The 16,102-nt window shown below is 43.4% G+C and overlaps 1 protein-coding gene across 1 annotated transcript in view; it reads right to left on the minus strand.

Annotated features, from left to right (window-relative positions):
- Positions 1-7,999: 7,999 nt before the first annotated feature.
- pde6a (phosphodiesterase 6A, cGMP-specific, rod, alpha) overlaps positions 8,000-16,102 on the minus strand; it is a 53,910-nt gene continuing 45,807 nt past the window's right edge. Inside the window, exon 22 of the mRNA XM_080201631.1 lies at positions 8,000-15,513. Coding sequence (XP_080057757.1) covers positions 15,455-15,513 — 59 coding nt within the window. The 3' untranslated portion in view covers positions 8,000-15,454. The remainder of the gene's footprint in view (positions 15,514-16,102) is intronic.

The raw sequence follows: 16,102 nt of genomic DNA on the forward strand, positions 1-16,102 counted from the left end.
AGAATGAGAACATGGAGACACAAATATGCTGCAAGGAGGCATTTAAACCTATTGTGCTCGATAACAAATACTACTTTTCCCAAAAACTCTCTGTCCTAAAACACCACTACAAAGTGCACATCAGAGAAAAGACTCCAATATTAGTCATGGCAAATACTAGTTATATCTACAAACCACAGAACACAGTATAACAGCATCATGGTAATCACTAACCTTGTTGAACTATTCTCCTGAGGCCAAATAATGTCTGACTAAGATACAGAGCTCACATATATATTGTCCAACCATCATTTTCATATAGGAAGAATCTTTGTTCATGTTGCAGAAGGTAATTCATCGTGATGACATTGACTGAGATTTAACGAACTGAGGAACCAGGTGGAAGATAAAGAGGATGTTCCATTTTGGACCCTTGAATGAAAGTGGGATCTTGCACAGCATTGATTAGCCATTCAGCCCCTGAGACTAGGAGAAGGATACATGAGAAATACATTTACAATATTGTAGATCATATACAATGAATGAACGCTCATTCTGAATTTAAAACTTCTTAATTTTTTTATTACAATTGCTACACAGCAGAGGTGGAGGTGGCTTGCTGACTGCTATGTCCTGTAATCTGAAATGGCTTTGGTGGGCAGGTGCACTCTCCTTGGCCTGTCCTATTAGAGTTGATGGGGTCACTGGCAGAGGGCATTTGGAACAGCAAGGTACACTTGGAGTGTCCTGTGTGGATGACCAGGGGTTTGGATGCCACCCCTCCTCCATTTGGTGTCCAATCACCCCTCCATGACACCTGGAGAAAGGCTGCCTGGAGGGCTGTCAAGATGACCTGTTCTCTTCTTGCCTAACCATTGCTATGGCTAGAGCAATGGTGTTTTGGTCCATGTGCAAATCTGACAGAAAGTGCTGAATCTGAGTCTCCAAGGCAGCTGCCAACATTCTCATGGAGACTTCGAGGCACTCGCAGGAGCCACGACATCAGACAGAATGGGAATAGACTCCTCCATCCTGACCTGCTGACGGCCTCGGACAAGTCTGATTGGTTTTCCCCATTGCATCTTTAATATTCCTCTCTGGGCCAGTCGGAGATGCCCACCAGACTGGGATACAGCAAGGGCCTGATCTCCAGCAATCCTTTGAGCCTCAGAGACATTGGCTTTGTCAGCTGTGGATATGTCTCCATTAGGTAATCACCAGGATGTGGTCCTGACCTACTCTAGAACTAAGACTCTCTGAAAGGTGTGTATCTGTGTTGGTGAAGATCTCCAGTAAGTGTGCAGCAAACTCATCTGAGCCAGACTGGAGGCCATAGTTGCAATGCTTGCTTGATGATGGTCTTTGCCTTTTCTTTCTGGAAGTTGGAATGGAGGGAGAGATAATTAGTGATTGACTAGCAATCCCCAACATTATAAATCACTCACAGTTATTGTCTGCATGTCTGTCCAGATTAGGCCAAGGTTAATTGTCTGTTAGTATCAGGGGGACTAGCTAGGCTAAATGCATGGAGTTGTGGGGATAGGGCCTGGGTGGGATTGCAGTGGGTACAGACTTGATGGGATGAATGGCCTCCTTCTGCACTGTAGAATTCTATGATCCTACATTGACTGATGTATACTGGACAGACCCTCAATGGTTTGTCTGCGGAGGTTATCTCATCTTCTGCCAAGGAATGATCTCTATCCTTTCCAGCATACTCTGGTATTTGTTTCTCGTGGGCGGTGAGTGTCCTCAACGTGAGGATGTCCCCTCCAGTCTGCCCTCTCTCCCTTCTGTTGTGAGAAATCTTAGGCTGTTTTAACACAGGTGGGTTGAATATGAGTACTATGGATGAAAGAGCGTTCAGAAGCATGCACACCTGTTGTTTTCACTGAGCCTTCCCCAGTAAGGGATTAAGATGCCTTTTGTGAAATATTTACGTAAGATGGCGGTCTTAAAGTGGCGATGTAGTGTTGATGGCCCACCTGCTGGTTGTGTGTGACATCCCTATGGACTTTAACCCTTAGACTGCCCAATGTCCTTATGAAAATGTGAGTTTGGAGTGATAGAAGTTTTACTTACCCCAGTACAGCATGCCTGACCGTTTTTTTTTTCCTGCACTGCAGGGTAGTCCTATTTTTTTCTCAGACACAGGTGCTGACCTTCTTAGTGACCTCCACCCAAACCAGCATGGTTACATGGGAAGACCTCCAGCTCCCATCTCAAGGAAAGAAGACCTTTGTCTGCATTGACTAGAAGAGAACCCTAAGGAGGCCTTGCTGAATTATAATTCATAAGGTTTGGGTGTTATTGAGAACAGAATGAAACAATACACTAGACCAGAGTGAATATCTGTGTGGATGCCATTTAAATACAGTGTCAACCCCATGGGGTAAGGGCAGGACAGGCGAATCCCTGTCCGACCCACCCTGAGATTTGATGACCCCCCTCACCAATGCATGATTGATGAATTGAAAAGTGGAAGATTGTGCGGATTAAACAGTCTTAACACCTAGAGGGAATCTCAATAACTTTCCAGCCCACAATCGCACTGAATCTCTAGAAAGGGAAATTTCACCCAATAATACCAATCAACGACACCAACTAGAAGAATGAGCAGATGGAATTTAACGCGAGATATGTTTTGGTGGAAATGGGAAGTGGAGGCAATATAACTTCTAAAGGGGAGTCTAGGTATCCATGAGCATAGATTTTTAAAGCTGGCAGGACATGTTGAGAGATTAGTTAGGAAAATGTCATACATTTGCCCCCTTTGGTTTACTGTAGAGCCTTGCTGTAGTAATGTATGCAAGGAATTAGTACAATACATAAGAACATAAGAAATAGGAGCAGGAGTAGGCCATCTAGCCCTTCGAGCCTGCCCCGCCATTCAATAAGATCATGGCTGATCTGTCGCTGCTCAGTTCCACTTTCCTGCCCTCTCCCCATAACCCTTAATCCCCTCTCTTATCAAAAACCCATCAACCCGCGTCTTAAAAATATTTAGCGAGGCAGCCTCCACCACTTCAACGGGCAGAGAATTCCAGAGATTCATCACCCTTTGAGTGAAGAAGTTCCTCCTCAACTCCGTTCTAAACCGCCCCCCTTTTATCTTGAGGCTGTGCCCCCTAGTCCTACTGTCTTTTTTGAGCGGGAAGAGTCTCTCCACCTCTATCCTATCCATCCCATTCATCATCTTATACATCTCAATGAGATCTCCCCTCATTCTTCTAAACTCTAACGAGTACAAGCCCAGTTTATTCAGCCTCTCCTCATAGCTCAACCCCCTCAACTCCGGTATCAGCCTAGTAAACCTCCGCTGCACTCCCTCCAAGGCCAAAATATCTTTGCGCAGGTGCGGCGCCCAAAACTGCACACAGTACTCCAGCTGCGGCCTCACCAATGCCCTATACAGCTGCAGCAAGACCTCCCTACTTTTATATTCAATCCCCCTCGCTATGAAGGCCAGCATCCCATTCGCCTTCCTGACCACCTGCTGCACCTGCAAGCTGGGTTTTTGCGACTCATGCACAAGGACCCCGAGGTCCCTCTGCACCGTCGCCTGCTGCAGTTTTTCGCCCCGTAAGCAATAGTCCTTCCTACCATTCTTCCTACCAAAGTGGACCACCTCACACTTGCCAACATTAAATTCCATTTGCCATTTCCTGGCCCATTCGCCCAGCCTATCTAGATCCTTCTGCAGACTCTCCACACCCTCCGCACAATTTGCCGTTCCCCCAGTCTTGGTGTCATCAGCAAATTTCGACACCCTACACTCGGTTCCCTCCTCCAGATCATCTATATAAATGGTAAAAAGCTGAGGCCCCAGCACCGACCCCTGGGGCACTCCACTAGTCACCATCCGCCAATCTGAATAGCACCCGTTGACCCCCACTCTCTGCCTCCTATTTGACAACCAATCCTCTATCCACACTAACACCCTACCCCCAACTCCATGTCCCTCGACCTTCTGCAATAACCTCTTGTGAGGTACTTTGTCGAACGCCTTCTGAAAATCTAGAAAGACCACATCCACCGGCTCTCCTCTATCCACCGCCCTAGTCACATCCTCATAGAACTCCAGTAAATTTGTCAGACACGACTTCCCTTTAATGAAACTGTGCTGCGTCTGCTCTATCAAGCAATTCCCTTCAAGATGCCTCGCAATTTCCTCCTTAATGACAGATTCTAACATTTTATCTACCACAGACGTTAAACTAACCGGCCTATAATTCCCCGCCTTTTGCCTGGCACCCTTCTTAAACAAGGGCATAACATTAGCCATTTTCCAATCATCCGGCACTTCCCCGGAATCCAGCGACATCTGGAAAATAACCACCAAGGCATCCACTATCACCTCCGCCGTTTCTTTCAGAACCCTCGGATGCATTCCATCCAGTCCTGGGGACTTGTCCACAATCAGGCCCTCCAGTCTGTCGAGCACCGCCTCTCTAGTAACAGTAATATCATTAAGACCCTCCAGTCCTACCACCTTTCCATCGCTAACACCCGGCAAATTATTCATGTCCTCCTCCGTGAAGACAGAAACAAAAAAGTTATTCAATACCTTAGCCATATCCCCATCCCCTACCACTAGGTCCCCTTTCTCATCCTCTAAAGGACCAACATTCACCCTAGCCAGCCGCTTCCTTTTTATATATTTATAAAAACTCTTGCTATCCTTTTTTATATTAAGCGCTAGCCCAGCTTCATAGTTTCTCCGATCTAAGCAGGAAACAGAGAAGCAGCAGGTATGAGGGAAAACACACCACAATGAAGTTTTTCAAATGTTCCTGAGTGTCATTCTCCAAATACACAAAACAAACCATACGAAATCTTGTACTTCAATAATAGAGGCTCTGATTACAAAAGCACAAACATCCACTCCTTCCACCATCAACACTCAGTAGCAGCAGTGTGTACTACCTATACGAAGCACGGCAGCAATTCACTGAAGATCCTTAGACAGCACGTTCCAAAATCACGATCACATCCATCTCGAAAGACAAGGACAGCAGATACATGGGAACACCACCACCTGCAAGTTCCCCTCCTCGCCGTTTTGCCTTGGAAATATATCGCTGATACTCCACAGTCATGGGGTCAAAATCCTGGAATTCATTCTCTAATGGCATTGTGCGACAACCTGCAGTATGTGGGGACTGCAGTGATTCAAGAAGGCAGCTCACCACTACCTTCTCAAGGGCAACTAGGAATGGGCAATAAATGTTGGCACTCATGTCCCACAAATGACTTTAGAAAAAAAGCAGGGAAATAATGCTGGACCTTTTTAAGTTCTGCTTCAGCCACGACTGGAATATCATGTCCTGTTCCAATCACCACATGTTCGAAAGTATGTGACTGTCCTTGAGAAGGTGCAGTGGAGGTTTATCAGATTGGCTCTAAGGATGAGGGAATTGCGAGAGAGTTGTGTTCGTGGAGTAAAGGCGATTAAAGAGAGATTATGACAGCTTTAAATAAGGCAGACAAAGAAAAGCTGTTTCCGTTAGTTGATGGCACAAGGACTTGAAAACACAAATTTAAGGTTTTGGGGTAAAAGCTACAGGAAGGACATGAGGAAGACCCTTTCTTATAAAGCAAGGGTAGTAATAGCCGAAACATGAGTGATTCCAAGAGGCAGTTGGATATGCAGTTTGACTATCGATGACCAGAGCCAGGGAAAAGGTGTGGAGATTTTCATTTACTAAAGCTAGATTTGCATTTAAGTGTCTGAGCAACTGAGACAATCAGGGCATATCTATCCAAACTCACAATATGTGGTTCAAAGGCTCAGGGATGGAATTGCCAATGCACCTTCTTTTGCTTGCTGAAGAATTTGCAGGTTGTGCTTAACAAGGAGAAGAGCATAACCTTTGAAGAGCTTGATAAGGAGATCTGCATGAGAGGTCTGTACTTCATCAAAGAGGAAATAGGAGCACATCAGTGAAGATATTTTTCCTGAAAAACTATGCAGCGATTACAAACAATACAACCACATTCAACTTTTGCGCCTCTCCAAATTTGAAGCAGCTATAGAAGATCCACACAGCATTAATCACAATACTTTCAAACATACATCCATAGTTAGCTGACACACTTCTGTGCTGACAAATGTATTAAATGTAGTTGTCTGATTGTACAGTTTATAGTCATGCTATCTGCCCCTAAATTCAGGATGGCACCCATGAAGGGTCCTACAGTGCAAACTGGAAACCAGCAATGTGGCTAATCTGCAATTGGCTGCTTAACATTCACTCCAGAGGTGAAGTTTACACTCAGATTACACCAGACTTCATTGTCCCTACATGATGATGCAAGGCTTAATTATCTGTTTGAGTAAATCAGCAAGGAATTAAATAGTTTGCAACAAAACACAACATACAAAAATATTTTCATTAATAAGAGGCACTAAAAGTGATAATGAACTAATCTCTTCCATCTTCACACCCTCCTTCCCAGGGTATCTAAAAAGTGCATGAACTTCGCCATGAATTCCAGCACTGTGACACGCACAATGTGCTAACTACTTCCAAGCTTACCTGCTGCTCTGCCAACTTTCTGCTGCAATCTTCAACTGTTTTGATTTTCTGAAGGCTATGCTCCTAATTCCAAACCACATGAAGCACTTTATTATTTGCATTGGACTAATTACCAATGAATATTTAAATAAACTGACCTTACAGTTTACAATGAGGTCAGCATTAAAGCATTTGCAAATCCTGGCTGGGCGGTGGGGGAGGGCGGCGGAGGGCATGGTTACAACACTGGAGTAAAAATGCCCGTTAAACTCTTAAAATATTAAAAAGGCGATGATCTCATGGTCTGTATGCCAATCAATAGGCTACTGAAGCAAATCCACTATTCACAAATTAAGGATAGAATCTGACCTCAAGGAAGACTGAAATAAGATTTTAAAGATACTCTGAAGGGCAACATGGTAGCACAGTGGTTAGCACTGCTGCTTCACAGCTCCAGGGTCCTGGGTTCGATTCCTGGATCGGGTCACTGTCTGTGTGGAGTTTGCACATTCTCCTCGTGTCTGCATGGGTTTCCTCCGGGTTGTGCAGGTTAAGGTGATTGGCCGTGCTAAGAAATTGCCCCTTAGTGTCCAGGGATGCGTAAGTTAGAGGGATTAGTGGGTATAATGCATAGGGATAGGGGGGTAGGGCCTGGGCAGGGTTGTGTTCAGTGTAGCCTCGATGGGCCGAAGGACCTCCTTCTGCACTGTAGGATTCTATGATTCATCGAAAAGGGGACAAACTGACATTAGCGTACGGGCGGACCTTACCGCAAATCTTGCTGTGTGACATCACCTCACCCAGCAAGATGCAACACATTCCAAAACTGACCGCATAAATTGTGATGCAGGGATGCCGGCATTGGACTGGGGGTAAACACAGTGAGAAGTCTCACAACTCCAGGTTAAAGTCCAACAGGTTTACTTGGTAGCAAACACCACGTAAACTCTGGCCAGGATTTTCCAGCCCTTCCCATTGATGGGATCTTCTACTCCCATTGAGAGTGACCTCTTACAGCTGATTCCCCAGCAGCATAACTGGTCAGCAAATTAAATGGCCATTGACTTCGGCGGGACTGGAAAGATTCTGCTGGTGGACAATGGCGAGCTGCTTCTGTCACCAGGAAACACGCCACTGAGGGAGGGGTGGGGATAGAGGGGCAAAATCCCCAGAGTCTGCTGCAGAGAAACAGCAAAAGCAGAAGGAGAGAGAAGAGAAACTGGGCTTGAGAACGCCCATTGCTGCAGGACAACTCTTGCCCTCTCTGCACAATAAACCATGGTTCAGGCCTGACTTGAAGTTCAGCCAAAGGTTACACAAACTCTGAGGCCTGGCCAAAGTCATCATCATTTCAAAGGACTGATGACGACGGTGACAACAATACAAGTTCTGTCTAGCTGCACCTTTAACAGGTATGGCACACATCAATCTTACCTTCTCAAAGATGTTGACAATCTCCAAAGTGAGTTTGAGCTCATAAATGCCAATAAATAGCCCACAACTTATAAGTCTAAATTGTATTTATTACCACAGAAGGAAACAAATCCAAATCTGAATGTACATTAATCACATTTGTTCTGTTAATTCTTATATTAAGTTTTAAAGTACCACAATGAGCAGAACATTATTCAATATTTTTAGAGATTTTCATCGGAATATAAATATGAAATCCTAATGGGTCAAAGTTCTTTATGCCATTACCATCACCATTAGTCTTATGAGAATTAGAAATGCATCAAAACAAACTACAGGGAAGATATTCTTTTCAAATACTTTCAATTTAATCAATAAACGATGGAGCCAGTATTCCCTTTGTTTGCTTGGGGATGTTCAATACGTCAAAATACAGAGAAGGAAGAAGAGGGGAAATATTACACCTGCTCTCTACTCTTGTTGCAAGATTTCCTTGCGGTCCCATGATAGTGGCAGGGAAGTTATGGGCAGAAATGTCCACCAAAAAAATTAAAGTGTCGTGATGGCAAAAATACCAGAGTAATCCACGTCAATTTGGCAGATGTGCTCCGGACTGCAATCAGCCCACACTCAGTCCCATTTTAGAAACTGGTAAACTGCACACAGGACTAAGGGGGGGAGGGTCAGGCCTAAACACACTGTTAAGCCTGACTGCAGAGAGCTCAGGCACTGTAGCATAAGAGCGCCCCGATCTCATTGTGTACTGGGAGACCTTCTCCCTCCTCCCACAGTTATTGAGACCCCCTTTTCATCAGTGCCATGTTCTCCCTCTCCCTCCCCGACATGGGTCACCGACAACATGGCACCCGGGCCCTCTGATGACTCCCACTGCATGACCCCGACATGCCCGCCCATCTGTCATGACCACTGGCATACTCTCATTATGATTGTCAATACCCCATCATGACACCATTCTTGATCCACCTCTGCATGACTCTCCCACTGCAGAGTACCCCCTGCACAGACCCATCTTCACAGGCACCCCCCCCCTCTTCATAGCACTGCTCTGCGTTGCTCCCCCCGTAGTAGCTTCCCCATCATAGGCTGGCCCCTGCCCCCTCCATCAAAGCCCACTTCCATCATAGCCTCCCCATTGAAATGTTGAAGATGGCTGAAAGATTTGATAGCGCAGCTGGAGAGAAATTATTTGGTCTCATGTGGAAATCCAGAACAAGGAAGAATAGGTTTAAAATTGGAGTTAAACCATTCAGGGATAATGTCAAGAAATGCTTCTTTACACAAAGGTTAGCGGAAATCTGAAACTTTTAGCCAAGTAAGAGTATTAAGAGATATGGAATCAAGATGTAAATACAGATGAGATACAAATTAGCAATGATGATGTAAGTAAACAGTGGAACATACTAACAGGTGAGGAGTTTCCACACCCTGCCCCCGCCCCCCACGCCCAGCTCTCACACCACCATGGCAGATGTGACTCACCATTGGCAGCTGGCGAGATCTTATGGTCCTGCTGAAGTCAATGTCATTTGCATTGCTTGATGGCCATTCCCCGTTGTGGGGAGGTCGCCTTCAGTAGGACCAGAAATCCTGCCAGTGGGAAGGGCCAGCGAATCCTAGCCATGGGGTCAATTGATCTTTATACACATTGAAGACTGGCACACAAAAGCAATGTAGATTACCACTTAAAATGATTTTACATCCAAGGTATGTTGTATAAATATTTTTGGAAACGATTCCCACAATACCAGCCTAACTAATTTTAGTAAGACTTCTCTATTTTTATACTCCATTCTCTTTGAAATGAAGGCCAACTTTCCATGTGCCTTCCTTATTACCTGTTGAACTTGCATGCCAGCTTTTTGTGATTTATGCATGATCCTCTGTGCGACAGCTTTTTTCATTCCTCCATTTAAATAAAATTCAGCTCCTTTATTCTTCCTACTAAAGTGCATAACTTCACATTTTCCTACGTTATACTCCATCAGGCAAGTTTTTGTGCATTCACCTAACCTGTCTATATCCCTCTGAAGACTATTTGTGTCATTCTCACAATTTGCCTTCTCACCTATTTTTGTGTCATCTGCAAACTTGGCAATACTGCACTCACTACCCTCAACCAAGTTCTTGGTATATATTGTAAACAATTGGAACCCTAGCACTGATCCTTCCAATAGTGGTGTGGCACTCTAATAGTTATATTTGAAAATGCCCCTTCCATCCCAGCTCTAGCTGGCATGTTATATGGCCATCCATGCCGGAGGAATTTTCCCATATCGTTGCAGTAAACAGAGATTTGGCTGAGCACCAAATTCTTTGACCCTATTGCAGTGGGAGTATGGTGTGGACAGTAGTTAGGTCATGCCCTAGGTTTTCTATCAGTTAGCCAATTCTGTGTCAATGCTAATTTGCTACTCCCAACACCATGGACTCTCACTTTGTTAAGTAGTGTTTCATCCAGTACCTTACTGAATGCATTTTTGGAGATTCACGTACATTACATCTATTGGTTCCCCATTATTTATCCTGCTTGTTACTACCTCAAAGAGTTCTAATAAATTTGTCATGCTGATTCTGCTTGATTTATTAATACAGGTGTCACTCTTCTATCACAAACCAGTCATCCAACCAACCGAGCTTACCAACTCCCCAAAGGATGTAATAGCAGAACATTTATTAGTATATAATATAATGTTCTGCTATTACATCCTTTGGGGAGCTGGTAAGCTCAGTTGGTTGGATGGCTGGTTTATGATAGAAGACTGACACCAACAGGTTCAATTCCTGTAACAGCTGAGGTTATTCATGAAGGCTTTGCCTTCTCAACCTCGCTTGATGTGTAGTGATCCTTGGGTTAAACTGCTACCAGTCAGCTCTCCTCCACAAACGAGAGAGCAACCTATGGTTATCTGGGACTATGGTGATTTTAACTTATTACATCCTTTATAATGGACTCTAACATTCTCCCAGTGACAGATGTTACACTAACTGGCCTATAGTTAGCTGATTTCTGTCTCCTTCCCTTTTTGAATAATCCCTCTGGGAATTTTCCAGAATTTAAAGATTCTTGGAAGACTATCACCAGTCCATCCACTATCTCTGTAGCTACTTCCTTTAATATCCTTGCTGTTTAGAAATGGCTAATGAAGCTACTCAGACTGAACTACAGGATCATTACAATATAGGAATGTGCAACATTGGCACGGTGGCACAATGGTTATGATGTAGATGTGCCGGCGTTGGACTGGGGTAAACACAGTAAAAAGTCTGACAACACCAGGTTTTAGTCCAACCGATTTATTTGATAGTAAACGCACAAGCTTTCGAGGTTTCACCTGACGAAGAGGGAAACCTTGAAAGCTTGACAACACCAGGTTTTAGTCCAACCGATTTATTTGATAGTAAACGCACAAGCTTTCGAGGTTTCACCTGACGAAGAGGGAAACCTCGAAAGCTTGTGCGTTTACTATCAAATAAATCGGTTGGACTAAAACCTGGTGTTGTCAGACTTTTTACTACGGCACAATGGTTAGCACTGCTACCTTACAGCACTAGGATCCTTGGTTCAATTTCAGCATCGGGTCACTGTCTGTGTAGAGTTTGTACTTTCTCCCTGTGCCTGCATGGGTTTCTCAAGGTACTCCAGTTTCCTCCCAGAGATATGCAGATTACGTTGATTGGCTATGCTAAATTGACCCTAGTGTCAGGGAGATTAGCAAGGTAAATGTGTGGGGCTACAAGATTAGGACCTGGGTTGAATTGTGGTCGATATAAACTTGATGGGCTGAATGGCCTCCTTCTTCACTGTAGGGACTGTATGATTCTATGAAATTGTGCCTCAGTTTTTGGAATTGACATCTTCTGGCAAGTTGAACGAGGTAGGAAAGCAAATGGGGGAACTGAAATGTGTATCTGATAGTATTTGCCTGCAATCAGGTACAGCACCCCAGGTAAGTTAACTAATTACACAAGAAATACTGTGAAGGACTTTAGACTTTTCAATATGGATGTCTAGTATCTGTTTTAAAGGAAGACTAAAAGAATAGCATGGGAAACCTTTGATTAGGTGAAAAAAGAAAACTGAATAAGAAGAATGATGGGAAATTAGGGGCGGGGGTGGGAGGGGATTCTCCCGGCCCACTGCATTGCTTTTTCAGTGCAGCGGACTGGGAGCCTGAAATGGGGGCCATTTAACGGGATCCTTGCTGGGTGCCGCAGCGTCTGCAAGTCTTCAGGCGTCCAGGATTTCCGATGCTGTCAGCTCCATGCTAGAAACCAGCACAGATCTGTAAATGTTATTTAAATTAGGAATTCCTCCTATTAACAGTCCCGGGACTGAAATCCTCTCCACACCCCTCCCCCCACTTCCCCCGGCAACCTCCTCACTCCAGCGCGGTTTACAACAGTTCTCCAATTGTGGGGAGCTGGCAGTCCGACCCCACTAGAATGAAGGGGACCATCAAGGCCCCCTCAGGAGGCTGGTGGTAAAGAGAGGTGCCTATGGGCATTATCAACTTTGCAGTGCCAGCCTAGCCTCCTGGCACAATGGACAAAATGGCAATGCCCAAAGGGCATCTTGGCACTGCCCACCATCTGGCAGTGCCAAGGGACAGGGCCTAATGGGGATGTGGCATCTGGTGGGGTGCACGGAATGTGGGAGATTCATTTTGAAACTCCAGTTTTTACGTGAATTCGATACTTAGAATTTGTTTGGGAGAATCATCCCCTAGATCTTGACATAACCTGAAAAAGAATACAAAGTTTGTTTACTGACAGGTTAAGTAGGTAAATATTATTACAAAAATTTACAGCACTGAAATATGCTATTTGACCCAACAGGTCCATGCCCGCATTTAAGCCAGAGACAAGCCACCAACATCCCCTCCTTACCCCACCCTACTTATCAAATAATATCAGCATTTCACAAGCTAAAGATCTGAAGAGTTGACAAGAAATTCTTTAGCACTAGGATTGAAAGCAACACAAATATGATACTATGTTCAGTGATAGATTTGATGGAAAGTACATAGAACAGCCCATGCTGCAAGAATACTCGAGTGAACTACATGACCTATAACATGCAGAAAATAGATACATTAAGAACCTCCTTACTGGCACAAGACAAAAAAGGATTCAGTCAATTCTGCCATCTTGAGTTATATTCATCAGAAAAGGCTTTCACAAGAAACTACAATGACTTTCTCTCTGGTATGAACTTACATGATGTGGAGATGCCGGCGTTGGACTGGGGTAAACACAGTAAGAAGTCTGACAACACCAGGTTTAAGTCCAACCGATTTATTTGATAGTAAACTTGTGAGTTTACTATCAAATAAATCAGATGAACTAACATGCCAGTATGACAAATTAGAAAACAATTTGGGCACGATTTTCCAGTTGCACGCACACCAAGACTAGAAATTCCTGCCCAAGCGCAATGGATCTTTGCATGTTCTACCAAAATTTCTGTCCCACCCACTACGATTCCCGTGGCGGGTGGGATAGGAGAATTCCACCCTTGGTATCTCATTTGATCGTTGACCTTTCGTACTCTGAACAAGAGAGAACAAAGACAACTGTTGGTTATGTTTGTTCAAACATATGTAAAACCAATGCATGCAGCACCAGTAACTCAAGAATTAAAACAAACTTAACAACAGACCAATAATATAAATACACGAGATAAATACACCAGTTCACAGTTCACAATTTTCCTGTCGGATTTTTCAAGAAAGTGCTTGATCAGTTCTGGTCAATTTAAAAATGAAGAAACCGTGAAGATAAATTAATAGAAGGGTAACTTTTTATCCAAAGATTAGAGGATTCAAGAATTTGCATAATTAAAATGCTCAAAATTCAGATTATTGGATAATTTGCATTAATTGATTGTGAATTAAGAGTGGAGCATAACATCTTTTCTATCAGATGTCAGATCTGAATAATTATTCAAATTAACTTAAACTGGAGAATTGAGCACATTTGACAACACAGGTGAGTTCAGCACCAGTTCTGAACCACTTAGGACTGATTTAGATCTCTGCATATAACATGGCCCCATAGTGCCTCCTCCAGAATGAGGAGAATCTGGTGAACAGCCAGCAGCTTGCAAAGAACACTCTGCGTCAACCATTCACCATTCTCCCCGCTGCCAACCTGGAACATACCAATACATTTAAGCACACAACACAAATGGAGCTAATGATGTTGATAAAAAAAGCACAGGATGAGGCACAGAGCACTGGTGTACAAGTATCTATCAAAAGAAAAGCAGTCGATGATTGAAGAACCCCCATGGAAATTCTGCTTCATGCACAATAAAACTGTCCAACTGAGCAAAATTAATATATTTTTAATCCAAGCCATACAGTCTTCCATTATTTCATATTTCAGTCATAGAATCCTCAACAGTAACATCCTACTCCTCTGTCAAGCCCAGATGGCTGACTCCATTGTAGTTGGTCTGAACTATAGATGATAGATTTTGCAAATTTGTGCCCCCATGACACCCTTTTCTTCTGTCCTAGTGAGACATAACCACCATTGGTATTGGGTAAGGTGCTATATACTACATTGCTGGGCAGAAGACAGTTCTGTACTATTTACTTTTTTTTCATAGAATTCATAGAAACACTACAGTGCAGAAATAGGCGATTGATCCCATCAAGTCTGCACCAACAACAATCCCACCCAAGTCCTATCCCATAACCCCACACATTTAGCCCGCTAATCTCGCTAACCGACACATCCCAGGATATTAAGGGGCAATTTAGCATGGCCAATGCACCTAACCCCCATGTCTTTGGAGTGTGGGAGGAAACCAGAGCACCCAGAGGAAACACACACAGAGTGTGCAAACTTCACACAGACAGTGACCCAAGTCAGGAATCAAACCCAGGTCCCTGGAGCTGTGAGGTAGCAGTGCTAACCACTGTGCCATCGTGCTGCCCTCCACTATCTCTTGCTTTCTTTTTACCTTTCTTTCATCTCTGTTCCAAGTATTTCACTGCAGCAATAACTTCAAGCTTCACCTGGACTAAAGTGCTCTTTTTTTTAACCAGGATCATTGAAGAAAGAATGGACCATCACTCTCATTTGTAACGCAGTAATACGAGGACTAATCAAACACTGATTGTATCAATGCAACTGAAGCTCCAAATTTCATCTCACATTGCTGCTGCATATTCTAATGCCCTCAATACAAGATCAAAATATTTTATTTATCCATTTCTAAAACAGATGTTTATTTTCTTTCACACATTTAATTTTGTTCGATAATTCATAAGGTGAAATAATAAATTCTTCACAATGGATGTTAACCTGATATTTCAGACTTTTTTTCTAATATGTAACCTGAGGCTCTTGTAACTAAGGAAGCTTAAAGGGTTTAATTTAACTGACACGCTTGCTTTTCTGAGCTCAATTTTAAAGATGAAATGAACTTTGAAAAGTTGCCTATTTTTCTCCACATCTGTATCACAATGCCAGTGACGATTCCAAAATTGTTATCGATTTCTTCTTGCTGTAGTTTACAAGAGCAAACATGTCTTAGACTGAGAACCTTGCGCTTTTTGTGAAACGTCATTAGCTGCAATTTGAAAGGAAAAAGAAAATGCACATTAAATGAAGTCAGGTTTGATTATAAAACTATTGATCTAATTCATATTATCATTGATTCACAGAATCACTACAATACAGGGGAAACCATTTGGCCCATTGAGCCTGTATTGACTCTCCAACAGAGCATTCCACCCAAGCCCTATCCCCCTAACTTACACATTTTGAGACACTAAGGGGCAATTTAGCATGGCCTATCCACCTAACCTGCACATCTTTGGACAAGGGACAGTTCAGCATGGCCAGTTTGCTGAACCTACACATCTTTGGACAATGAAGGGCAATTTAGCATAGCATAACTTGTGCATCTTTGGACTGTCAGAAAAAACTGGAGCACAGGGAGGAAACCCACGCAGACATGGGGAAACAGTTACCCAAGGCTGGAATCAAACCTGGGTCCCTAGCGCTATGACACAGCCATGCTAACCACTGTGTCACCATGCTGCATAATGTTTTAAATCATAGTCTATAAATTATTCCAAGCAGAAATTTATATATAGGTACACCAGGAGTCTAAGTATCTTGAATGTTTCTTATTTTTAATTTACTTAAATCTTTAA

The sequence above is a fragment of the Carcharhinus amblyrhynchos genome, chromosome 13, assembly GCF_965287045.1.
Source record: "Carcharhinus amblyrhynchos chromosome 13, sCarAmb.v2.hapA, whole genome shotgun sequence".
Taxonomy (NCBI): domain Eukaryota; kingdom Metazoa; phylum Chordata; class Chondrichthyes; order Carcharhiniformes; family Carcharhinidae; genus Carcharhinus; species Carcharhinus amblyrhynchos.